The following is a 27,822-nucleotide window of genomic DNA, read 5'->3' as shown; positions in this document are numbered from 1 at the left end:
CCTAAAGATCATCCCTCCAAGAAGACACATACACACACACATTAGCTGGCTCCTTTTTTGTATTTGTTGTATAATTCTTTCTTGCCTAAGTCAGAGAACAATTAGGGGCGGGTGTGTAGGAGCATTCTAGCCTGTTTATGTGTTGTGTGTATGTTGTCTGTCAAGGGTCATTTAACTTGTTTTGTACACTAGAGGGCACTATGTTGGGTCATGGGTCACTGTGGTCAAGTGTGTGTGTTTGTGTGTGGTGCTTGGTATATTCGCAGTGAATGCTGAATACGGTATGACGTTGTGCCATGATATGGATTTTGCCATATTGTGCATATCATTATAAATTAATGTATGAAATCCAAGGTTTTTTCGTTTCAAAATGTCTGTAGAGTGATGCGCCTATTAGGCTCAGTTCAAATTGTTTTACTTTACAGAAACATAGCCTTTTTTTTAGCAAAGAAAAAAACTAGAAGCACCGGAAGTTACATTTAGTATAGGCTCGGGAAGAATTGGTTCGAAAAAAGGGGGCCTCCTCTGTCGTTTGGAACTGGTTTGGCCCCTTTAGATATCCAACCTCGACCAACAAACAGTACTGTGTAATTTGTGTTGACGAGTGCTAGCCAAAGGCAAACAGTACTGTGTAGGTTGTGTTGACGACATTGTATCTAGAGAAAGGCAAACAGTACTGCCTGTAGCGTTGTGTTGACGCATTGTGCTAGCCAAAGGCAAACAGTACTGTGTAGGTTGTGGAGACGACATGCAGCCAAAGGCAAACTTATCTGTTTAGGTTGTGGACACGCATTGTGCTAGCTAAAGGCAAACAGTACTGTGAGGTTGTGGGGAGACGCATTGTGCTGTGAAAGGCAAAACAGTACTGTGTAGGTTGTGTTGACGCGATTATGCTAGGCCAAAAGGCAAACAGTACTGTGTAGGTTGTATAAAGACGCCAAGTTGTGCTAGCCAAAGGCAAACAGTACTGTGTAGGGTTGTGGGAGACGCATGTGCTAGCAAAGGCAAACAGTACTGTGTAGGTTGTGAGACGCATTGTGCTAGCGAAAGGCAAACAGTACTGTGTAGGTTGTGGAGACGCATTGGCTGCTGCAAAGGCAAACAGTACAACACTGTGTAGGTTGCGGAGAGACGCATTGTGCTAGCCAAAGGCAAACAGTACTGTGAGGTTGTGAGACGCATTGTGCTAGCCAAAGGCAAACAGTACTGTGTAGGTTGTGGAGACGTACATTGTGCTAGCCAAAAGGCAAAAACAGTACTGTGGAGGTTGTGGGACGCATTGTGCTAGCCAAAGGTGGAAACACTTCTCAGCAACCTTTTTCACCACCTGAAAACCCATGCATGTGCGTGAATATGAAGAATCTACCAGAACCGTGCAACAAACCCCCGAGCAGCGGAGCAAGTCCCAAGACATCTTCATGCCAGACCCACACTCAGCTGTCACTCAAGGCATCATTCGTTAAGTACTCTCTATGACAAGAAGAGCAAGAAGTGGAATGAGATAACGAGTGCAATTACGTATCACATTGAAAGACATGGAACCAATTCAAACTGTGGAGAAAAGACTGTTTCAGAAAGATTTGATTCGAACTCTAGACCCGGGATACGAGATCCCGAGCGCGTAAATACTTCGCAAAACATGTCTGCCAGAACTCTACACAGAATGTCGGGACAGAGTTGCCAACGGAAATCCATAACGCTGCATTCTTCTCTACCACTGCCGACTTATGGTCAAGCGGACCACAGAGCCATGACATTAGCCTTCACGATTCATTTCATTGACGACAACTGGAAGCTGCAAAGCAAATGCCTTCAGATCTCTTATTTCCCAGACGACCACACCAGAGAAATAATTGCATCTGGGCGAGAGGCACTTTCATCCTGGGGCTTGAAGAGGAGTCGCGGGTCAAGTATGTATGACTACCGACAGCGGATCGAACATGGTCATGTTAACATTGGAGCTGAACAAATGGACAAGACAAGGGTGTTTCGACACAGGCTACACAGTTGCTATTGGTAAGTTTCACGTCCAAAACACAGAGCTAGGTGAAAATCACTTCCACTTAAAAACAACAACATAAAATGCAGAATAACTGTTGTATTCCTCATCTCCTCTGTTTAAAGTTAGAGCTGACTTACACTGCCTGATCTTCTTATACGTTAACGATATATACGCTATGCAAATCTAGAATATTTGTCATTTGTAAATGTGTGCAATATCCAAACATTACATGGATTACATTGCTTTTCATTTATAATTGATACATTAGCCTATGGTTTCAATATATGAATCTATCCTCTCTCTTTTCAATAATAGCCACCCAATAAATGATCCCGTTTTTTAAAGCAACATAGCTCTCTTAATCACGGAACAGTTGTTTGTAAATCTATAGATGGATTACATTTGCAATCATGTCCAGTGTCCATGCTGTAAATTGTTGTAATTACAGCAGATGCTATGTTATTTCTATTGAATAATTGTGATTCATATGTAATTATTTTTCACCTTTTTATTTTTGCAGAGAGGAGTGTCCAAAACGAACCTCACAGTTTCCCGGGCCACAGGAGTGTGCAAGAAAGTGGTCAGCACATTTTCCTATAGTTGGAAGAAGCAGAAGGCTGACAGGTGCACAGGATAAACTGAGCCTGGCCTCCACAAGCTCATCACGAACTCCCGACAAGGTGGGGATCTCGACTGCAGATGATGGAAAGAGTCCTGGAGCAGGAAAAGGTCCTGGCAGCAGACAAAAGACACGTCACCTTGCACCCTCCTGGCAAGACATTGAGGTCTTCGAATCTATCACGGCAGACACTTAAGCCCACCTCCAGGATTTCACAGATGCCCTGTCAGGGAGAAACATACGTGAGTGTGTCCTATCTAGCCGGTCCTCCATTTGTTCAAGACGGAGGTTCTCAAATCAAATGAGGCAAAGCCAAACGACCGGAGAGATTAAGATGTAGGGTCCTCAATTACCACCAGAATGACAAATACACCGACCCTGAAACAGATGAGAGCTGCTCCACCATAGCTACCTTTCTGGGGAACCAAGGTTCAAGACCACCCTACACGACCACTGAGAAGCTGCGTGAAGTGAAGGTGAGAGCTGCCTCCGAGACAGAAGCCCTCCTGGTAAGGAATACAGCCGTGGGAGACTTCTCTTTTGAAGAGGACCAGAGTGAGAGAGAGAGTAGCTGCCTGCTCACAATCAGCAAAGAAGTCCAAGAAGAGCCTTGGAGCTTCTTTAAGAAAACCAGTAGTGCACCTGCCTAAGAACCCAGAGACAGGTCATCTGACAAGAGCTGAAAGCTACACTCTGATGATGGCAGCAGACAGTGAGGCTGATCCTTTGGAGTGGTGAGTTCACGCAATCCAACTTCTGCCACAATTGAGTTGTCTGACAAAGAAATACTTATGCATCCCACCACAAGTTCGCCTCTGACAGAGAGCATTTAGCACTGGGGGCAATGTGGCCACATGCCACAGGGCAACTTGAAGCCAGAAACTGTCAATAGACTGGTGTTCCTGGCACGGAACTTGTGAAAGAGGGGAGGCAGTGAATTGTTACATGCTGAACTGAGAAACATACAGACTGTCTAGTTCAATGCAGAAATTAATTTGAAAAGGTTTACAACTTGAATTGATAATATGTACTACAGTGTTATGCTGAAAAAGACTACAGTTCTTATATTTGGCAGAAAAAGTTTTCATCCTGACTACTTTAAATATATTTTTATAAAATGTTACTGCATGTTCTATCTTAACTCATATATTTATTTATGTTTGCATAGGTTTACCACAGAAGTAAAACAAATAATAATGTAAAAAATGTGCAATGCCTTGCATGTTTCTATAAGGTTAAAAGCGATATTTAGTCATTTATTACTTAAGGGGCTCATAAAAATGTTAAAACATTTTTCTTTTACAGTATATCGCGATATTACATGTTATACGTCCGGACAGTGGAAAAATATCGTGATATGAATTTTTGTTCATATCGCCCCTGCTACCTATGTGTGTATAAAGCATGCTCAGATGACCAGAAGTGTCAGCACAGGTGACCAGGAAGGGTTAGCAGGTGACCAGGAAGGGTTAGCACAGGTGACCAGGAAGGGTTAGCACAGGTGAGAGAGAGACATAAGTTCTTACTGCCATCACAGATACAGCTTATAGAATGCATCTCTCTGCACCTTTCTATAGGATTATGTATATGGAGCTATTTCTTTTATATGCTAATAAATGGGAACTTCACCCAAAAAGAGTAACTTGCTTGGGGAAAGCTAATTCTTGTGGACGTGTTATGGACAGCTCTCTCCTGTGCCAGTGGCTGTTCACATGGAATCTCCACTACAATAGCAAAGACTAAAAACAGCTGCATGCATTCATGGATTGCAGTTTATTTATTGTTTAGGCTAATTATTCATGGCTCCCTTTGTTATTTCATTTGAAAACTAAAAACGCAGATTGCATTTCAAAGCCCTGAATGACTCGTCCGTGTGATGACATGAACGAATGATTGATTGATTGATACAGTAGCCTATATATTGAAATATACAGTGAGGGAAAAAAGTATTTGATCCCTGCTGATTTTGTACGCTTGCCCACTGACAAAGTATCAGTCTCATGTCACTACGAGCAGGAGGAGGGACCAAGGCGCAGCGTTGAAGGTGAACATGTTTAATAATAACAATGATGATGATCAACCGTCAGAACAACAAACGAATAACGTGGCGTCTCGGTTTAACACAAACCGAAAATGAACAAGAAACCACAAACACAAGCGTGAAAGACAGACAGTTAAATACTTCCCAATCAGAGACACCCAGCTGACACTCGTTGCCTCTGATTGGGAGTCACTCAGCCCTAACAGTACCAGAAAATTAAACATAGAATACCCATCCTGGCTCAACATAACATTGTCCCCAGAGGCAGGCGTGACCCCTAAAGCGCGGATCCGACCGCGCCAAACAACAACAATAGGAGGGACGGTGGGCACTCCCGCCTCGTGCGGATCCGGCTCCGGACATGACCCAGGCAGGTTGTGCTGGACTGACGGCGATTCTGAGACTTGGCCTGGGAAGCAGGAATGGGCCGACAGGGCTGACGCAACGCACCAGACTTGAGTGCGGGGAGCAGGAATCGGCAGGACTGGATCGGCGACACACCACAGGCTCGATGCGGGAAGCAGGAACAGGCCAGACCGTACTGGGGACACACACCACTGGCCCTCACGCAGGGATCAGGAACGGGCCGGACCTGACTGGCAACACACGCCAGTACCTCTCGCCGTGCCTCCACGACTTCCTCTCCTCTGTGACCAGTGGCCCCCTTAACCTGGCGGCCTCCTCTTCACACCCGCTGAACGCCCATCGCGGCCTCCTGCTGCCCCCGTGCGTCCCCACGTCGTGAAGCCCCCCTAAAAATGTTCGGGAGCGTCTCTCCCTACCCGTGGACCAGGTCTCCATGTCCCTCGCCAGCCGTTCGCCCTTCTGCCATAATGTCAAGCCCTTCTCTTTCCTCACTTGAGCTTGACTCGGTCGAGAAGGCGAAGAGATCTGTTAGGATCTCCCTGGCGATGGCTCTCGACTCGCTGCTTGGTCAGTTTTTGGTGGTTTCTTCTGTCACGTCGGCTTAAGGAGGAGGACCAAGGCGCATGCGTTAAAGGTGAACATGTTTAATAATAATAATGCGATGATCAACCGATCAAGAACAACAAACGAATAACGCGGCGTCTACGGTTTCAGCACAAACCGAAAATGAACAAGAAACCACAAACACAACGTGAAAGACAGACAGTTAAATATGGCTCCCAATCAGAGACACCCAGCTGACACTCGTTGCCGTCTGATTGGGAGTCACTCAGCCCAACATAGAAAATTAAACATAGAATACCCACCCTGGCTCAACATAACATTGTCCCCAGAGCCAGGCGTGAGACAATAATTTTTTAATGGTAGGTTTATTTGAACAGTGAGAGACAGAATAACAACTAAAATAATCCAGAAAAACGCATGTCAAAAATGTTATAAATTGATTTGCATTTTAATGAGGGAAATAAGTATTTGACCCCTCTCAATCAGAAAGATTTCTGGCTCCCAGGTGTCTTTTATACAGAGATAGCTGAGATTAGAGCACACTCTTAAAGGAGTGCCCTAATCTCAGTTTGTTACCTGTATAAAAAGACACCTGTCCACAGAAGCAATCAATCAATCAGATTCCAAACTCTCCACCACACGGCCAAGACCAAAGAGCTCTCCAAGGATGTCAGGATAAGATTGTAGACCTACACAAGGCTGGAATGGGCTACAAGACCATCGCCAAGCAGCTTGGTGAGAAGGTGACAACAGTTGGTGCGATTATTCGCAAATAAGAAACTACAAAAGAACTGTCAATCTCCCTCGGCCTGGGGCTCCATGCAAGATCTCACCTCGTGAGTTGCAATGATCATGAGAACGGTGAGGAATCAGCCCTAGAACTACACGGGAGGATCTTGTCAATGATCTTAAGGCAGCTGGGAGCATAGTCACCAAGAAAACAATTGGTAACACACTACGCAGTGAAGGACTGAAATCCTGCAGCGCCCGCAAGGTCCCCTGCTCAAGAAAGCACATATACAGGCCTGTCTGAAGTTTGCCAATTAACATCTGAATGATTCAGAGGAGAACTGGGTGAAAGTGTTGTGGTCAGATGAGACCAAAATTCGAGGCTCTTTGGCATCAACTCAACTCGCCGTGTTTGGAGGAAGAGGAATGCTGCCTATGACCCCAGAACACCATCCCCACCGTCAAACATGGAGGTGGAAACATTATGCTTTGGGGTGTTTTTCTCTAGGGGACAGGACAACTTCACCGCATCAAAGGGACAATGGACGGGGCCATGTACCGTCAAATCTTGAGTGAGAACCTCCTTCCCCTCAGCCAGGGCATTGAAAATGGGTCGTGGATGGGTATTCCAGAATGACAATGACCCCAAACACACGAGCCAAGGCAACAAAGTAGTGGCTCAAGAAGAAGTACATTAAGGTCCTGGAGTGGCCTAGCTAGTCTCCAGACCTTAATCCCATGAAAATCTGTGGAGGGGCTGAAGGTTTGAGTTGCCACAAACGTCAGCCTCGAAACCTTAATGATTTGGAGAAGATCTGCAAATAGGAGTGGGACAAAATCCCTCCTGAGATGTGTGCAAACCTGCGTAGCTAACTACAAGAAACGTCCCTGACCTCTGTGATTGCCAACAAGGGTTTTGCCACCAAGTACTAAGTCATGTTTTGCAGAGGGTCAAATATTAATTTCCCTCATTAAAATGCAAATCAATTTATAACATTTTTGACATGCGTTTCTCTGGATTTTTGTTGTTGTTAATCTGTCTCTCACTGTTCAAATAAACCTACAATTAAAATTATAGACTGATCATGTCTTTGTCAGTGGGCAAACGTACAAAATCAGCAGGGGATCAAACACTTTTTTCCCTCACTGTAGGCATAAGGAAGTTACGGTATTAAGAATAAACACGACGTGCTCTTAGGCCTACAGCTCAATGCTGGTTATACAAGGCTACTACTAAACGAAGATGATAATGACATTACTTATTATTATAATGATGATCATCATAATAACTTTAATAATACCAATAAGAAGGAGATCAAGAAAAAGGAGGGTATAAGAGTGAGAGCTGCGTACATATAGGTGCTGTTAGACTAGAATATCATTTTTCTGCCGTTTGGAGCAGTGTAAACAACACTAAATAAATTATAAGTAATACCAGAGTCTGTTCTAACAAAAAACATTGTAGAGCCTTTATTACAGCATAGCAAAAATTAAAAACAGACAAATTTGTAAAATTGCTTTATCCGACATGTTGCAGTTGCGCGAGGCTTGGAATCAGTAGGCTTTTAAACAAACACTCAAACAGGCAACAAAAGCAGGATCTGTCTTATTTCTGTAGATATATTGATGAATTATAAAGCCAGGAACCTTTAAGAGTTATTAGGCTGTTGATTATAGACCTAATTAATTTGGGGTTTCCTCTCTCCTCACTTTGTTTTGGACAATTAAGGCAAGGGCTGTTTTCTCATCTCCTTACTTCTCTCCCTATATTATGCACATAGCAAAATATAGGGAAAGGCGCCAATTCAACGGCGCATTGTAGATTACATTTCAGAACCGCGGACAGCGACCACTATCCAACGTGGGAGAAAGCACATTTCTATTAGTGTTGCACCAGTATTCTTAGATAATAGAAACATATAACATTTTAGTAGCATGTCTTTGATGGACTGTGCCATCCCTAGTCTACTGAGACAGAAGCCAATCAGACAGGTGGTGTGTGCACCGTGTAAAAAACTAACAATTTGCAACTGCTCCACTAAAGAAATCTCAGTCTACCAACAGTCTAGCGACCAAATAATCGACCAGTCGACTAAATGGGGTCAGCCCTAATAGAGAGTTCCCCTGAGAGGCCTGATCAGCTCCAGCAGCAGAACCCACAGGGAATCACTGGGAGCTTTGGTCCATTAGAGCAGAGAAGACCAAACCCACATCATCATGTTCTGCTCCTCTGCTTCTCTCTACTGTCCCATCAGATCAGAGAGACACTCAGGGAGGCTGAGGAGACTACAGCTCTACTGTGGGGGACAGAGTGGGAGCACACTGCTGGGCCATGAGGATAACATACACACACACACACACAAACACACACACGCACATACACTAGAAGAGTGAAGTGTGAGCTGGCCTGTTGGGCGGCAGTCCAGCTTGTTTTCTGTGTTTGTGAAGCACAGTAATGTCCGTGAACTATCTGATCTGCAGTCTCCATACAGTCCTGGTGGAGTATAGACTGGTGGACTGGTGCTCACTCACTACCTTTATGTTACAGTAATATAGTACATATCTGCTACTGTGTAAAACAGTTTTACTGCTACATAATAAAACACTTCATTTTTAAGCGTGTAAGGTACAGTTGAAGTCGGAAGTTTACATACACTTAGGTTGGAGTCATAAAAACTTGTTTTTCAACCACTCCACAAAGTTCTTGTTAACAAACTATAGTTTTGGCATGTCGGTTAGGACATCTACTTTGTGCAATTCTTCCAACAATTCTTTACAGAAAGATAATTTCACTTATAATTCACTGTATCACAATTCCAGTGGGTCAGAAGTTTACATACACTTAGTTGACTGTGCCTTTAAACAGCTTGGAAAATTCCAGAAAATGATGTCATGGCTTTAGAAGCTTCTGATAGGCTATTTGACATCATTTGAGTCAATTGGAGGTGTACCTGTGGATGTATTTCAAGGCCTTCCTTCAATCTCAGTGCCTCTTTGCTTGACATCATGGGAAAATCAAAATAAATCAGCCAAGACCTCAGAAAAAAATGGTAGACCTCCACAAGTCTGGTTCATCCTTGGGAGCAATTTCCAAACGCCTGAAGGTACCACGTTCATCTGTACAAACAATAGTACGCCAGTATAAACACCATGGGACCATGCAGCCGCCATACTGCTCAGGAAGGAGACGCGTTCTATCTCCTAGAGATGAACGTACTTTGGTGCGAAATGTGCAAATCAATCCCAGAACAACAGCAAATGACCTTGTGAAGATGCTGGAGGGAAACAGGTACAAAGTATCTATATCCACAGTAAAACAAGTCCTATATCGACATAACCTGAAAGGCTGCTCAACAAGGAAGAAGCCACTGCTCCAAAACCGCCATAAAAAAGCCAGACTACGGTTTGCAACTGCACATGGGGACAAAGATTGTACATTTTGGAGAAATATCCTCTGTACTGATGAAACAAAAATAGAACTGATTGGCCATAATGACCATCGTTATGTTTGGAGGAAAAGGTTGGTGGCTTGCAAGCCGATGAACACCATCCCAACCGTGAAGCACGGGGATGGCAGCATCATGCTGTGGGGGTGCTTTGCTGCAGGAGGGGCTGGTGCACGTCACAAAATAGATGGCATCATGAGGAAGGAAAATTATGTGGATTTATTGAAGCAACATCTCAAGACATCAGTCAGGAAGTTAAAGATTGGTCGCAAATGTGTCTTCCAAATGGACAATGACCCCAAGCATACTTCAAAGTTGTGGCAAAATGACTTTAGGACAACAAAAGTCAAGGTATTGGGTAGCTATCACAAGCACTGACCTCAATCCTATGGAACATTTGCGGGCAGAACTGAAAAAGCGTGTGCGAGCAAGGAGGCCTACAAAACCTGACTCAATTACACCAGCTATGTCAGGAGGAATGGTCAAAAATTCACCCAACTTATTGTGGGAAGTGGTGGAAGGCTACCCAAAACGTTTGACCCAAGTTAAACAATTTAAAGGCAATGCTACCAAATACTAATTGAGTGTATGTAAACTTCTGACCCACTGGGAATGTGATGAAATAAATAAAAGCTGAAATAAACAATTATTTCTACTATTGTTCTGACATTTCACATTCTTAAAATAAAGTGGTGATCCTAACTGACCTAAGACAGGGAATGTTTACTAGGATTAAATGTCAGGAAATGTGAAAAACTGAGTTGAAATGTATTTGGCTAAGGTGTATGTAAACTTCCGACTTCAACTGTATGCGTTTGTTTTGGTTTAACTTAATCATTATAGAGCAGAACATCTTGTCAACTAGGGTTCTTTTAAATCTATTGCTATTAGACTGTATGTACATCACAATAAATCATTGTGTGAAAAAGAGCATTGACCGTTTGTCTGACTGTCTGTGTGCACATGTACCTGTGGACTTAGACTGGTTGAAGCGATCCTTTGCCACTTGAATGTTGTTTTTGAAGGTTTGATGGGCGCCAATACCAATCTGAGTCATGCGGTCCCAGTAGTCTGCTCCCTCTCTCTTCATCCACTCAGTCTTGGGGACTGCAGTCTGGGTGTTGCTGTCAAAGTAGATGTACGGTGTATTGTCTACCAGACCCACCACAGTGAACTCTGGGAAGCCAATATCACCTGAGGCTGCTGTGTAAAAGTTCTTCAGAGAGTGGGTGGCTGTAGTAAACAACAGAGAAATAGATCAGTCATTACATATACTTTTCATTTTGTGTATCAGACATGGAGAACAAAAAAATAACTCATGTTTTATGAGGAGAGTTATCTGGAATCATAGTGGGATAAATAGATGGAGACGCTAAACATCAAGACCAATATTCTGAAATGGAACTACGCTATGTTCCCCGGCAGATATTTCTGTGTATTAATAAACCTATGACATATACACAGGTGAATACCGAAAACATAGTACCCCTTCCAAATGTTTCCATCTACGGAACATTGCCAGGTTACGACCTATGCTGTCACAGCCTGCAGCTGAGCGACTCATCAACGCCTTAATCTCATCTGGACTATTGTAATACATCTGCCAAGTGCCTAAGAAGGCTACAATATGTCCAGAACTGTGCTGCAAGTGTCCTACCCACACCTTCCCCTGTGAGCACATCACTCCAATGCTGTTCAACCTCCACTGGCTCTCCGTATGCGCTCACGCAAATCCTGCTTCACACCTATCAAGCTATCCACAACTCTGGACCCAAGTATCTGTCTGACCTCATCCTACCCTCCAGCCCCACATGCACCCTTCACTCCTCCAAGTACATCTCCCTTCTGCACCCCCACAGCAGACTAAAAACGATGGGCTTTCAGTTGTGCGGCTCCTTGGCTGTAGAACTGATAGATTAATTATTAATGACTAATTATTACACCCTGAAACTGTGTATAATGTGTTAGAAATGTGTGAGTGTAGGACCAGCAAAGGCTATGGCATTGAGCCACTATTTACCAATGTGAGTAAGAGTTAGGCCAGACAACAAAGACAACTGAGAAACTAAGATAAAGAGGCCTCCCAATTTAGGGAGGGGGGAGAAACTGTTATGAAAACATGGTGCAGAATATTGTGAGAACGGCAATAACTGAGTAAAGCTGAGAGTAGGATATGTGTGTGTGTATGTATGTGTGTATGCATGTGTGTATATGTGTGTGTGTGTGAACTGAAGGTCAGTAGAGCAGTTTTAGAGTGGAAAACTACAGCCCCAGTATGAGTATAAAAGATGGACTCTGAAATTGTGATGGCAGAATTCTCAATGAATAAATATCTCTGACTATGCAGACCGGGGACTCTGGCGTTAGCTTAAATCCCAAAAGACTTACAACCTTTTGGGAGACGCACTGAGAAAACTGCAAATAGTTTGTTAAATAATTCACACAACAGCTTGGTCCTTCTGAGCCGGACTCCAATACCCTGTTTCTGTCATTCCAGGTAACTCTGAAAACCGTCGGCGAGGCGAATGATACATTCGTCAAATAGAAAGTCCTGCCCTTAGACATTAAGGGTTAAAAACAGGCCAGAGGACACCTGATTAATGACAGACGGTGACGGAATCCAAACCTACATTGAATCTCGGCTGCAAGGATAAGGTCAGTAGTCTTTATTCATTAACTTGGTGAGAAATTGATTTGAGGACTTGCTAAAATATTGAAAAAGTAGCAAATTGATCAATGCGTAGCCATTTTAAGTGAAATGTGGGGGTTGACTGTCAAGGAATTATCAAGATTACATTGTGAGGATAGACTCCTCCGTAGAGTAGGAGATAATTCTGGGGGACTAGTCAACCTGGTGGTGGGTCTGTAATGATTCACGGTAATAGGCCATTACCAAAAGAAACTACCGGTGTTGAAATAGAAGGAACTATTAAAAAGTACACCTATGGGATGTAACCTGTAAGAGATTATTGAACAGTCAACAAATAATCCGGGTTAAACAAATACAAAAAGTACACCAGAAGGAATTAAAAAGTAGCATGTGTGAGAAATAGAATATTAGTAAAGTCAAAAGTCACAAACAACTGTGCAGATTTTGCTGTAACTCTATCCGTTCTGGAGCCTTATAAACTCCAAGTTACCGATATAACACCAATAATCATGTAAGGTTGTATACGTGTGAGACCTAATGTTTGCTCAAAAGTCACATGAATAATTCCAGGTGGTTGTATAGAGGAGGAGAACCCATTCCTGTTGTATGGAGACTGTCAGGAATTATCAAGATTACATTGTGGGGGATCAATCCCTCTGTAAAAGTATGAGATAATTCTGGGGGACTAGTCAAGACTACATACAGGGAGGGGTGGTTCCAGGTGGTTGTATAGAGGAGGGAGAACCCATTCCTGTTGTATGAGACTGTCAGGAATTATCAAGATTACATTGTGGGGATCAATCCCTCTGTAAAAGTATGAGATCATTCTGGGGGACTAGTCAAGACTACATATACTGGAAGGGGGTGATTCAAGGTGTTGTTGTGTGAAGCTATTTTGAATTACTTGTTAAATTGACTTGTTATATAGAAGAGGTGGCTAAGGGATTTTTAACAGTACCAACCATGGGGGCAAATCCTCACAAGAGGTCCCAGAATTTACTGGGAGCTAGAAATGCTTGATGTAATTAAAATGGAATCCAGGGATGAAGAAATCTCCATTATGTAACCAGGTGGAGGGAGAGGTATGGTTTTGAGGGACGTCTAGACGCAGATAAACTCGAATCCATGCTTAAACAGATACATAAGGTGTGTAAAAGGAGAAATAAGCAGTGAGAGAGAGAGAGTAGGAGGGGGCCAGTACCCACTGATAGCCTTACCTAATCTATTGGCGGGAAATGAAAGGGGCCCCAGCAACCTTGGATGTATACAGTAATAATAATAATATGCCATTTAGCAGACAGGCCATGAACACAGAGGACGTGGCCAGAGCGGTAGAAGGAATGACCCACCCCAAAACAGGAATAGTAAGGTTTGGGCTGCCGTTAGAGGGCAGTGGGTTTCAGGGGATGCCCAGAGGACACTTTTGCCATGGGCCGATTACGGAGGAGTATGTTGGGAAAATAACTGAATTGTGTAATAGCCTCAGAGAGACATGCAATCCATCATGAGCAGAATAACAGACAGGACAGAGCCAAGAAAGAAGGCAGGAAGAAAAGAGAAGTGAGTGAGAGGAAAGAAGTGAAGGTTGAGGTCTCCGTTAGCCTCCCCCAGAGCGAGGGCAGAAAGGTTATATCCAAACTTGGCAGACCAGGCATGGAGAGAAAATCCAGATGATGAATACGTAGGAGGAGAAGGAGAGTGCAGGGGAATAATGTTGCCCCCACACGGCCCCACCTCCCATGAGGAAGAAGGCTGGAGGAGGAAGGGAAGATGAAGGTGAGGAAGAGCCAGAGGTAGAGGAGTACAGGACAAGGGCAGAGAAAGTCAGACAGGAGAGAAAAGAGAGAAAAGAGAGAGAGAGAAGTCCATCCCCCAGCTTTGAGCGTGAGGAAGAGGAAGATAAGGCGTGACTAGTCCTTGAGGGAGAAATAGTAGACTCTAGTGGGGGGAAGACTAAGGAACCCTTTGATCCAAATTGTGAGGTGTTTGAATTGGCTACTATTGACTTAGCACTTCAACAGGAACAGAAACCTTATTTGACATTGACAGTAATGGGTATGAAAATTTAATTCCTTTGTGATACGGGAGCCTGCAGGACAGCAACCTGTGCAACAGACAAGCCAGATGGAGTCAGGATTGATGGGGAGAAAATCATAGTGCGATCTGCCTCTGGTCATCAATTTATTGAAAGGTTATCAGCCCCAATAACCTAAAACATGACCAATCAGGATGAGAGGCAACCATACCCATCCTGATATCTAAGCTGTTTGGGTAAATTTACTAGGACGTGATGTAATGACTAAATTGAATGTGGCTGTCATTTCCGCTGAGAGGGGAATGAAAGTACACATAGTCAGAGGACAATATGGTGGTCTGTGGGGAAGGGGAGACATGTTATTGGTATAGGCAAGATTTGTTTAGGGGGAATAACTGATATTCCCCCGAACCTTGATGGAACTTGCTGATGATGTAGTACCAGGCCCCCACTAAAATGTCCCCCGATGACCTACACTGTACTCTCTGGTATAACAAACACCCAGGTCCAGATGCAATCTATGAAAGCATTATTTAAAACCACAGAAAGGACTATAGTCTTGAAATGGTTTCACTATGACAACACTTCCACACAGTAGTGGAGGTGGGAACTAGGGCCCCAAAGTCAGAGAGACTGTTCAGGGAAATATGGAGCCCACATGTGTCCCTAGCAAAGGAGCCAGCAGAGGACTGGAAAGACATGGGCCAGTGGGTATCCAAGGGTAAGAGGATCACTGATTGGGTCAATATTGTGAGTGGCGATCAACACAGCCCATCCACAGATAGTACATTTAGATGAGAATAGCAGATGCTGAGGAGAGGAATACCTGTTGACAGAACAACAGGAGTCAGACTTAAAAGAAGTTCCAGAGCATTTGTGGTCCCGGGGTCCAGCAGACGTAGGATTAATAAAAGGGGTAATTCCAGTACAGGTGATACCCAAATCTAATCATAGGCCATATCAGAAGCAATACCCTATGAAACCAGAAAGCAATACAAGGTTTGCAGTTTACCAAGCGCAGATTGGGGGGACCTTGAGGAGGGCCAATTCCCGGGGGAGATAGTGAGGCCAGAAACAAAGGTGCAGTGTCCTGGAAATCACAGTCTGTTTTTTTTTTTTCAGTTCTGCTGGGAGTACATTGGATGATGGGGTTTTGTGTTGAATTAGAGACAGTGAGACTATTAGTCAATACCTAGGAGAGAAGAGAGGTTACGGTAGCAAAGACAGACAAGAGAAATAGTAATAGTGGAGACAGGAGTGAGTGGAAGTGTTAGAATTGTGACAAAATGGGACATTTTGCTGGAGAATGTGAGGAACCGTGTAGTTACTGTACAAGGAAGGGGCACCAGTTAAGAAACTGTAGGCAGAAGGGGAAGAGAGAAATCAGGAGTCCTCATGACCTGGCTGTTTGGTTGTTGTTTTTTTAATTGGGGTTTTCAAATAAAAAACAACACACCTAGTATGATGTTTATAAAGCCTTGTTGTTTCAATTTTGGGGGTTTTCAGCAGATCAAGGGTGATAGGTCTTAGAGGACACACAGTGAATTTTATGGAGTTTTTAGGTTTTGGCTGAGTTTGGGGGTATATATGATTTCTTATGAGAATGAATGTCATGAGGATTAATGAACACTTGGGATAAGTAACATTTATTAAATATTTAGAATAATGGTAATGTTTGGTATACTATGGGATGGAATTTCAATTGCCTCTGAACTCTGTTTTAACTTTCTGGTGTTAATTAATCATCCACACTGGTAAATTCTAAAGGCATGAGAGGAGGACTTTAAGATAGTTTATTTTACCAATAAATAAAAATAAGGGATGGCAATTGGATGATAAATTACCAATATTACCTAAGTGATTGTTAGGTAGGTGATAATATTGACACATGGGCAGTGATATGTGTCAAAAGGAGGGATGGATGGTAGAACAGATTAGACAACACTTTGTTGCACATGGGATTACTAATTATAAAAAGAGATGTGTTATCTGTGCTCAAAATAATCACCAGGGCAGACAAAGGGCACCTCCAGGGTGAGTATCCTCCGGCTAAGTACCCTTTCCAGCAATTGGAAATTGATTTTATAGAGTTATCACGGAGTGAAGGGAAGAAATTAGAGTAACCCCAGATGAAGATGGGTTATCCCCCTTTGAGAAAGTGTTTGGAAGACCTTACAGAATGCCACAGTTGGCAGGACCAGACAGGCAGACATAGAACTAGAGAGCACCCTAGCAGGAACACGTGAGAAGGTAGTTTATTAACCACACCTGTATGTCAGAGGTTTTGTGCCCCCACAGGTGAACTAAAGGAGAAGGTGACCCACTCTATCTAACCAGGAGACTGGGTGTGGATCCAATCCCTAAAGAAGAAAAACTGGAAGCAGCCCCGTTGGGAAGGTCTATTTCAGGTCCTGTTGGTGACGGCCTTCGCTGTAAGAATGCGCGAAAGATCCACCTTGGTGCATGTCACTCACTGCAAAAGGGTAAACCCAGTTACACCTGACGAACAAACACAGAGTTAGGAGAAAGAACCGATCACCACTAGGGGCTCGGGGTTGGCTCCTAACTGAAGATTCCCTTACCCTGTCTGATCATCCCTGTGTGAGTTCGATAGAAGGTAAAGCAATGGGTTGGCCTCTGGCGTCTGACATGTTCTCAGGGCGAGGTGGGGATTCACGGTCTCCTGACGGTAGGTAGCTGTCTGATTGTGGGGGCCATATTCCTAACACACTCAAACCCCTCCTGATCCGCCAGAAGTAGTAGTTAACCTAACAACAAGTTGATAAAATAATACCTTAACACAGTCTATGAAGGCATAGGAGACAACTAGACGTAGGGGAAAGGGGGAAGTACTAGGGACTGTAGGGAAGGACATCACCATATGTATGTCACCATGTATATCCTGGGACTATGTAGTTGCTCATACCAAGCGGGGGATATGTCAATCTCCATACACAGTTTAGGACAGGTGTAGTATTGTGAAAGTAGGGAATTACCTGAAAATGGCAGTGCGACCCATATAAGGGTAGGTGCTGTCTGAAAGTCTGAATTACGCTAAAACAGGTTACAGACCTGAACAAGTGAGATATCCTCTTCAACTGGGGCACCCTATGAGAGTAAACCTCTCTGAGGGAGGTAGTGAGACCCGGGGCTGTGGTGAAGATAGTGCAAACTATAGACCTGAAGGAAGTCAGACAGGTGGGAAACGGGTATAGAAATCTTAACCTGTGGTTGGAATGGATTCAGTATACGGCAAGAACTATGTCTAAAGAGGACTGTTTTGCCTGTGGGACAGCCAAACCAGGGTTAACAACTACTCCGTTCCCCTTGACAGGCTTTGACTCTCTGTCAGGTTTATCCTCCATGCAAGCCACCTGGGAATGTGGTGAAAGAGTCTTATGGTAACTTGCACTATCTGTTTCCCGATAACAAAGTCATCCCGACCTGGGTTGCCTCCCGTTTGAAGTCACAGGGAGTCTTATTGTTTTTCTAGGACTAATAAGATAGGATACAGGGTAAGGCATCTTAGCTCCTGCTCCCACACAGAGAATATCACAACTAAAAGAGACCATGACTAATCTCTCCTCTTTGTTGCAGCCAGAGGATTTTAGGAACCAAAACCAGGCCCGTGCTGACATCTGATGGTTGTGTGGTGATAACTGATTGTGGACTCACCACATACGCAAACAATCAAACGTGTCAGAGACTGGTGAGTTGTCACGTAAAAGTAGAACCTCCTCCCGGGATCCTTTGATGAAAGGATATATATATTGATGGGATAGGAGTACCTCGAGGGTTCCAGAACAATTCAAAGCTAGGTATCAGATCGCAGCTGTGTTTGAATCAAGTATTTTCTGGTGGTCAACAATTAATAAAAACGTAGATTGGATAAATTATAAAGATTTATAAACCACACTCGTGATGCAATAAAGGGATTAGCTGAGCAGACAGCGGCAACTAGCTTAATGACATGGCAGAATAGAATAGCTTTAGATATGCTTTTGGCTGAGCGGGCGGAGTTTGTGTTCTGTTTGGATCTATGTGCTGTACTTTCATCCCCAAACAATACAGCACCGGACGGGTCCGTGACCAAAGCGCTTCAGGGACTCAGCACGCTGCCCGACCAAACAAGCTGAGAACTCTGGTATTGATAGCTCCCTAAACGGTTGGTTTGATAACATATTTGGTAAATGGAAAACTATTGTTGTAACTATTCTGGGTGAAGTTATAGCTTCTATGGGTATACTTGTTCTTTGTGGATGTTGTCTTATTCCCTGTGTCTGAGGGTTGGTGAGCAAGGCGGTTTCCCAACAGATGGTGAGAGATATGGCCCAATCCCGGACTCCGAACCTAAGGAATTAGGATAGAGACCTACCAGGCTTGGTGGAGGACGACGACGATCCAGATAATTTGAGACTGGATGTTTTCCTAGAACTATAAATCTCTAGTTTAAAAGTTATTGTAATGATCTTTTGTGTATTAAAGTCTTGTTTTAAGTATGATGTACTAGTTACCATTGCTAAAAGTAACGTTATGCTTTTAATCATGGGGTAACCCTGATGAACCTGTAATGTTTTAATATGCAAACCAACTTATACTTCAATGAGTGTGATTCATTTCTATAACAACATATATTTTGTATGTGTGTAATATTTAGTCAAAGGGTGGAATTGATAGATTAATTATTAATGACTAATTATTACACCCTGAAACTGTGTATAATGTGTTAGAAATGTGTGAGTGTAGGACCAGTAAAGGCTATGGCATTGAGCCACTATTTAGCAATGTGAGTAAGAGTTAGGCCAGACAACAAAGACAACTGAGAAACTAAGATAAAGAGGCCTCCCAATTTAGGGAGGGAGAAACTGTTATGAAAACATGGTGCAGAATATTGTGAGAAACGGCAATCAACTGAGTAAAGCAGGGAGTAGGATATGTGTGTGTGTATGTATGTGTGTATGCATGTGTGTATATGTGTGTGTGTGTGAACTGAAGGTCAGTAGAGCAGTATTAGAGTGGAAAACTACAGCCCGCCTACAGAGGGAAGGGATTTCTTTTTGTATGACGTATGAGTATAAAAGATGGACTCTGAAATTGTGATGGCAGAATTCTCAATGAATAAATATCTCTGACTATGCAGACCGGGACTCTGGCCGTTACTTAAATCCCAAAAGACTTACAACCTTTTAGGAGACGCACAGAGAAACTGAAATAGTTTGTGAAATAATTCACATAACAAGAACGCACTTGCAGTCACTGTCAGGGCTGCAGAGTCTCTGGCCTTGTTTAAGGCAAAGCTAAAGACTGAGCAGTTCAGAAAAGCTTTCAAAGACCTCTGTTAATTTTGTTCTCCTGTCCACTGAATCTGACGACACCTACAGTGAGGGAAAAAAGTATTTGATCCCCTGCTGATTTTGTACGTTTGCCCACTGACAAAGAAATGATCAGTCTATAATTTTAATGGTAGGTTTATTTGAACAGTGAGAGACAGAATAACAACAAAAAAATCCTGAAAAACACATGTCAAAATGTTATAAGTTGATTTTGCATTTTAATGAGGGAAATAAGTATTTGACCCCTCTGCAAAACATGACTTAGTACTTGGTGGCAAAACCCTTGTTGGCAATCACAGAGGTCAGACGTTTCTTGTAGTTGGCCACCAGGTTTGCACACACATCTCAGGAGGGATTTTGTCCCACTTCTCTTTGCAGATCTTCTCCAAGTCATTAAGGTTTTCGAGGCTGACGTTTGGGCAACTCGAACCTTCAGCTCCCTCCGCTAGATTCTCTATGGGATTAAGGTCTGGAGACTGGCTAGGCCACTCCAGGACCTTAATGTGCTTCTTCTTGAGCCACTCCTTTGTTGCCTTGGCGTGTGTTTTTGGGTCATTGTCATGCTGGAATAACCATCCACGACCCATTTTCCAATGCCCTGGCTGAGGCAAGGAGGTTCTCACCCAAGATTTGACGGTACATGGCCCCGTCCATCGTCCCTTTGATGCGGTGAAGTTGTCCTGTCCCGTTAGCAGAAAAACACCCAAAGCATAATGTTTCCACCTCCATGTTTGACGGTGGGATGGTGTTCTTGGGGTCATAGGCAGTTCCTCCTCCTCCAAACACGGCGAGTTGAGTTGATGCCAAAGAGCTCCGATTTTGGTCTCATCCTGACCACAACACTTTCACCCAGTTCTCCTCTGAATCATTCAGATGTTCATTGGCAATCTTCAGACGGGCCTGTATATGTGCTTTCTTGAGCAGGGGGGACCTTACGGGCGCTGCAGGATTTCAGTCCTTCACGGCGTAGTGTGTTACCAATTGTTTTCTTGGTGACTATGGTCCCAGCTGCCTTGAGATCATTGACAAGATCCTCCTGTGTAGTTCTGGGCTGATTCTCACCGTTCTCTGGTCATTGCACACTCCACGAGGTGAGATCTTGCATGGAGCCCCAGGCCGAGGGAGATTGACAATTATTTTGTGTTTCTTCCATTTGCTAATAATCGCACCAACTGTTGTCACCTTCTCACCAAGCTGCTCTGGCGATGGTCTTGTAGCCCATTCCAGCCTTGTGTGGGTCTACAATCTTGTCCCTGACATCCTTGGAGAGCTCTTTGGTCTTGGCCATGGTGGAGAGTTTGGAATCTGATTGATTGATTGCTTCTGTGGACAGGTGTCTTTTTATACAGGTAACAAGCTGAGATTAGGAGCACTCCCCTTTAGAGTGTGCTCCTAATCTCAACTCGTTACCTGTATAAAAGACACCTGGGAGCCAGAAATCTTTCTGATTGCGAGGGGGTCAAATACTTATTTCCCTCATTAAAATGCAAATCAATTTATAACATTTTTGACATGCATTTTTTTGTATTTTTTGTTGTTGTGATTCTGTCTCTCACTGTTCAAATAAACCTACCATTAAAATTATAGACTGATAATTTCTTTGTCAGTGGGCAAACGTACAAAATCAGCAGGGGATCAAATACTTTTTTCCCTCACTGTATAGCTTTGATTGTTGTCTGCTTAGAATGTTCTGTGTTTTGGATTATTTTATTATTATTATTTATATTGTATTATTTTCTTCAGCTCCTTGGGTGTGAGAAAAGCGCTTTACAAATTAAATTAATTATTATTGTTATTATTATTAAATATGTGTGTTCATGTTTGAAATGAATGTGTCAGAGAAGTACATTGATAATAACTCAAACCCAAGAGCTCTATCACTGATAGATAAAATTACACTACTTTTTTAGCACCATTACATTTGACCTTATATTGTATTAATCCCCCGATAGGAACTACAAAGTGATTTATACTATTAGATTCAGCGCAGCTAAAGATGATACGGCATCAAAATAGACTTTTAGGACAGTCTATTAGTGGATTATATTTAATCAAGGGGAGAAAACTGCAAAAACACATGTTTACATTTTCTTCGTTTTTGTAGGAATAATGTCCAGGGGCAAAACCTGTCAATGTTCACTGTACTCTGGGGTGATGCTGACATCATATTCAGAGAGGAAGGTAAATGGTGTTGGAAATGTTTGGTTAACTACTCTGTCTCACTTAAGGGCAGACAACATAACGAACCAATTATATGAATTATGCATGTTGTAGAATGAAATGCCTATATGCCCTATACGCCTATGGATTAAGAACCAATTTAACAATGGTAGAGACATTTCTTTAGTGCAAATGCTGTGCTTCTGAGAAAGGATGGTTCCCTCTTGCTCCCTGCAGCTGGTCTGGGTGTGTAGTCAAGGACACGGGATGGAGATAAACTTCAGGAACAGATAGACCTGTATTGTTTCTCATTGCTTCAGAGTAACTCGGTCACACGGTTAAAACAAAGAGCCACAGAATGACCACAGGGTTTTCAGTTCATCCTAGACAAAGAGCCTCAGAGTGACCACAGTTTTTCAGTTCATCCTGTCTTTTACTATCTTCCAAGGGTGCAGCTGTGTGGAGATAAGAGTAGCAACGGAACTAACGTTATCACTTGTTTGTGCGCTATGACCTGATACACATAGCCTGACCCGATACACATAGCCACATACACATAGCCACAAGAAGAAACCATAGTGGCTATTGATTGATATGTTTTATAATGTGTTATGGGTTAGATGGGATGTTTTATGGACAAATATATTTGTGGCTGGAGACTTTGTGTGTAGAAGGGGCCTATCTCTGAAACTGGGCAACTGAGACAGGCTGCAGGAGTGTGCCTTTCATAATCTCAAGGCTTCTCCTGATTGATAAGAGATGGCTCTGTTCTTTTTTGCATGAGAAAGCTTGGTCCTGCCACAATTGTTTTCCAATCTGAATACATTGGAGGAGGAGAAGACAGATTTCGCCACTATCATCAATTCAGAGAGTGGGCTGAGCGGTCAAAAAGATGGAGATTTGGAGACAATGGTGGAAGAACTAAACAGGGAGGGATTAAGCTAAAGAGTATGTAAAATGTGCAGGAATAGAACTGTATATAAACTGAGGGCCAAGTGTTGGCAATTCAGTTGCTCTGCAGACCAGCTCGGCTTTAGTTGCGTTATGTAATAAAGTCTATCTTGATTCTACAAAAACTCTGAAAGAACCTTGATTTATAATAGGTATATGGATAACTTCCATGTCAATGGTCAATTCTGTTTCTCAAAGGAGGCAGAATTGACCGTTTAGACTATTTTCTGAATACGTCAGCAGCACCCCAGTGTCAACTCTGAGCAAGCTATATGCAGAGTTAGACTTTTAAACAGGTTAACACTCGCAAGGCCGCTTAGCCAGACAGAATACCAGGGCACATTCTCAGAGCATGCGCAGACCAGCTGACAAGTGTCTTCACAGACATTTTCAACCTCTCCTTGTCCCAGTCTGTAATCCCGACATGTTTCACGCTGACCACCATTGTCCCTGTTCCCAAGAACTCCAAGGTATCCTGCCTAAATGACTGGTCCCGTAGCATTCACATCTGTAATCATGAAGTGCTTTGAAAGGCTGGTCATCAGTACATCACCGGGGCCTAGCTTCCTGCCATTCAAGACCTCTATATCAGGCGGTGTCAGCGGAAGGCCTGACAAATTGCCAAAGACTACGGGCACCCAAGCCATAGACTGTTCTCTCCATTACAGCCCAGCAAGCGGTACTGGAGCATCGGGTCTTTGACCAGCAGGCTCCGAGAGTGCTTCTATTCCAAGCCATAAGACTGCTAAATAGTTAATCAAATGCTTACCCGGACTATCTGCATTGACCCTATTTTGCACTGACTCTATGCACACTCACAAGACTCTACCCACCCACTCACTTACACTGACACGCTCACACAAACCCACACACACACGCACACTGACACCACACACACACACACACACACACACACACACACACACACACACACACACACACACACACACACCAGACCAGGGATCACTATAGTTTTAACTCTGCTTTGTGGAAAGTAAGTTGTTTCCGGGGGAACAATTTGAATAGACCCCCAAAAATGACTACTTTTTATAACTATTTGAATACAGATCTCAGAAAGTGACTACTTTTGAAAACTATTTGAATACACATCTCAGAAACCAAATACTTAAAACAAATATTTGAATACAGATCCTTCTTTTCTGAAACTATTGGATTGGCTGCCTTCAACTAATACGACTCCCTAAAAACACACCTCTTCGATACAAGTTACTTTTCGTAACAGGTTAGGAGAGCATTTTTCCCTAACCTTTTTCCTAACCTTAACCTAATTCTCCTAACCTGCTACTTTAATTATCTTAACCGGCTGTGTAATTCTCAAAGTGGCGTGTTTTTAGGTAATCTCTTCAATTAATGACAGGGCTGTATCTGAAATGGCATGTTAAAGATAGAAATAGAATGAATAGACCACACACAATCTCCTATACTACTCCAATCTACCTGACAGTCATTATTGATCTACACAATACATTTCTATCTGAACATTTTGTAAATATCCATTCTCCTGAATGGCCATTGCCCCAGATGTACATAATCAAGTCAAACCAATTAACAAATGATATTTTGTACAGAGAAGTATAAATAAGTTGCAACACTCAACTAATGTATGACTCTTTCAACATGCCACAAAAAGGTTGAAATCTGCAATTAATTTTATGATACCTGAAAATACTGCAGAGTAATTCAAAGCCATTTGTAAACATTGCAAACAGCAAGTTGGATGCTTAGCAAAAACAACTTTGAACCTCTTTGTCCATCTGAGGGTAAGTGTTCTTGTTTCAAACATACACTTTACCATCTTTAATGGGACAGTTCACTGAAAATACATACTAACATGAATTTTAACCTACCTTGGCTGTAGTTGATTCAAGAAGGCAGTTTTTTTATATTTAGTTTCCTTTCGACACCTAGCCTAATAGCAATATTTTGATACTGTTAGCATTCTCAGTAACACTGAACATTAAACTGTTCTTATGCCTGTGCAATAACACTAATTACTTTTGGAGCAACATTCTATTAGCATGTTGTTAAATAATACTTTGGTAATTGCATTTTAATTGCATAGCAATGAGCTGAGAGTGTTTGTAAGGTCTGTACACAAGATGAATATTGACTGTTCCTTATTCCACTTATGTAATAACTTATTATATTATATTATATATTATATTATTATGTAATAACTCCATTATTATGCAATTATAAAGCAATTTCCAAAGTCCTATGTAACAACAATGTGCTAATAATCAAAGTTACTACACATGTATAAGAACTTGATGTCAACTGTTACTGTATAACCTAATGTCTCACTTATTATGAAAATATATTAGTTAGTCATTTTGAAGCAGCAAAAGTAGTCTACTCAAATTTTGAGGAGATTCCATGTCCCTCATGTATTTAATTCTAGGCTATAGGCTATATTAAAAAATCCATATATAAAAGCCCTCCAAACCCTGTGCTTATGATCATATATTTTGACTAATTCAACTAACTGTTGTAGTTTTTTGGTTCTTCATCAAATATTTGGCAGCCATCAAATAAAATTCTTTTTTTGATTTCAAATAACTTGCATATATTCAAATAAATTCTGAGAGGTATTCAAAATACTATAAAATATTATTTGTTTTTCTGAGACCCATATTTGAATATCAAAGAAAATAGTTGCCTTTTAGTTTAAACTAAATTAACTATATTTGACTACCTTGAGTATTTGAAAAGTTTTCAAATAAACTATAAAATAAAACTAAAACACACACACACTTTCATGCTCATCATATATGTTGCTGCTACTCTTTTCTTTTATATTCCTCTTATTATCTATCCTGATGCCTAGTTACTTTACCCTGCCTTCATCTACATATATACCTCAACTACCTCGTACCTCTCTGTACATTGATATGGTACTGGTACTCTCTGTATATAGACTCATTCTTGTGTATTTTATTCCTCTTGTGTTCATATTTAAAATGTTCTTATCTAACTTGTCTAATTTTAATTTTAATCTAACTCTGCATCGTTGGGAAAGGGCTCATAAGTAAGCATTTCACGGAAAAGTCTACACCTGTAGTGTTCGTCGCATGTGACAAATCAAATTTGAATTGATAGGCAAAGGGATGGTTGCTTCTATAACAGAGTAGAGTAACTTTGTTTCTGGTATTATACTGCCACCTTGAGGATGTTACTGCAAAATACCATCCCAAACTTTTTTTCCTTGCAGGCAAAATTGATGTACTTTCATAATATCCTACATCTTCACCTTCATCACAAAAAGATTGGAAATGGAACTTAACATACTGTAACTTAAAAAGATTGGAATTACAGTACCCATTCCCAAGCCATGATTGCACCCCTCATATGCTTATTACGACTTAATGTAAAACGTGATTTCATTAAAGTGAATACTTTCTCTGGTACCAACACACTTTCATTTGATAAGTTAGGTGTGGGAACTGTCACATGGAGGTATTACTAGGCAGGACAGGTAGAGTCATGTAACTTAATGGACAGCAAATCTTCAGGTTTGTACATTCCAGTGCTTTATAGTATGACTACAAAAACATATAGCTATGCACACCTAAATTCAACACTATTCAACAAAGATGCCCATAGTGAAATAAAAAGTATTTTGAAGGCAGACCCAACAGTGATTTTGAATATTCCAAAACTCCTAAATAAATATACTTTTTACAATTATTTATAATGACCATATTGTATAAAAGCATCAATAATAATTTTTTTCGCTCAGAATTTAGAACATAGATCTAGTTAGGCTGTAGTAGCTATGCCTCTACATCCAGTTCGAATGAAGTTAGAGGTAGTTTTACGAGCCAATGCTAACTAGCGTTAGCGCAATGACTAACGTTATCTGTTGCCATAGACTTTCAGTCATTGGGCTAACGCTAGTTAACAACTTCCTTCAAACTGCATGCAGACATAAAAATGATTTCTACGAGTTCATCTGGCTCTGATGAAGTAGATAAAGGACTTAATTGCCAAAACCGCGTAGAATTCATTTAAGCATAGGCCTTGAATAAATTACCTACATAAACGGAAAAATATATATTTTTGTAAAATCTAAAATAACTTTATACTGACCAGCAGATGCTGTATGAAGAAGGCCTATTCCCAGCACCAGCAAGATAAAACCCGTCATGTTGGCGTTCATCAATTATGAAGTACGTGTTATCTCCTTGAGCGGTAAGGCACGAATGTGGTGATGTTTATTTCGCACCATTTTATAAAGCGCTTGTATATTGTTTTTTGAGCCAATGATAATTTAGCCAGCTCAAGCATCATTAGAATCTGGTTGGAACTAAGCAGCAAAGGTTCACTTACGAAACTGAAAGTAAGTTGTGTGTTGTCAGTCAACCGTTAGGACAAAATAGTGCTCTCATTGGGCCTGGGACTGGGGGTCTAGATATTTTCACTACTAACTTTGATGGTTTATTGCAACTCAAGATAATGTATGCCTCCAGAGAGTTTGTTCAGGTTCAAATATAGTGAGAAACTAAAGGTCTTCTTTTTCATTGACTAAATAAATAAACAAATACTTTGTCATAGCAGATGTTTTTGATTATACAGTATACTTTCAATTTCATTTGACTTAAATTATGCAATCATCGATACTCCAGCATATAGGACATCAAAGATTTCTGTCAACTTTTAACATGACCTCACATGCCCCTTGAAATGGAGTCTCTAGAGAGTGATGCAGATCAGTTCTCATGGTCAGTTAGTCATCAGCACTAGAACTTGAGCCTCTTCTTCATCTCTGTTCTGTTAGTGCTGTATCTCTCTGTTACACTGAGATCATGTAACTAAACAGAGCAGCGTCCCAAACAGCATCACTCCTAACACTGGTATGAGTTTGTAGGTTTCAGTATCAACGTGGCATGAAACATGGCATTTATT

General features: G+C 41.9%; 1 protein-coding gene across 1 annotated transcript in view; it reads right to left on the bottom strand.

Annotated features, from left to right (window-relative positions):
* The window catches only part of LOC121585769 (proteasome subunit beta type-8-like), a 28,233-nt gene extending 1,027 nt beyond the window's left edge, over nucleotides 1–27,206 (bottom strand). The window contains exons 1-2 of the mRNA XM_045226576.1: nucleotides 27,007–27,206; nucleotides 10,718–11,000 (exon numbers count right to left, since the gene is read on the bottom strand). Of these exons, the coding sequence (XP_045082511.1) occupies nucleotides 10,718–11,000; nucleotides 27,007–27,076 (353 nt within the window). The 5' untranslated portion in view covers nucleotides 27,077–27,206. The remainder of the gene's footprint in view (nucleotides 1–10,717; nucleotides 11,001–27,006) is intronic.
* Between the last annotated feature and the right edge of the window lie 616 nt (nucleotides 27,207–27,822).

The sequence above is a fragment of the Coregonus clupeaformis genome, chromosome 17 (assembly GCF_020615455.1).
Source record: "Coregonus clupeaformis isolate EN_2021a chromosome 17, ASM2061545v1, whole genome shotgun sequence".
In the NCBI taxonomy this organism is placed as follows: Eukaryota; Metazoa; Chordata; class Actinopteri; order Salmoniformes; family Salmonidae; genus Coregonus; species Coregonus clupeaformis.
Note: the sequence above shows the minus strand (reverse complement) of the source record. Positions and strands in the feature narration are given on the sequence as shown.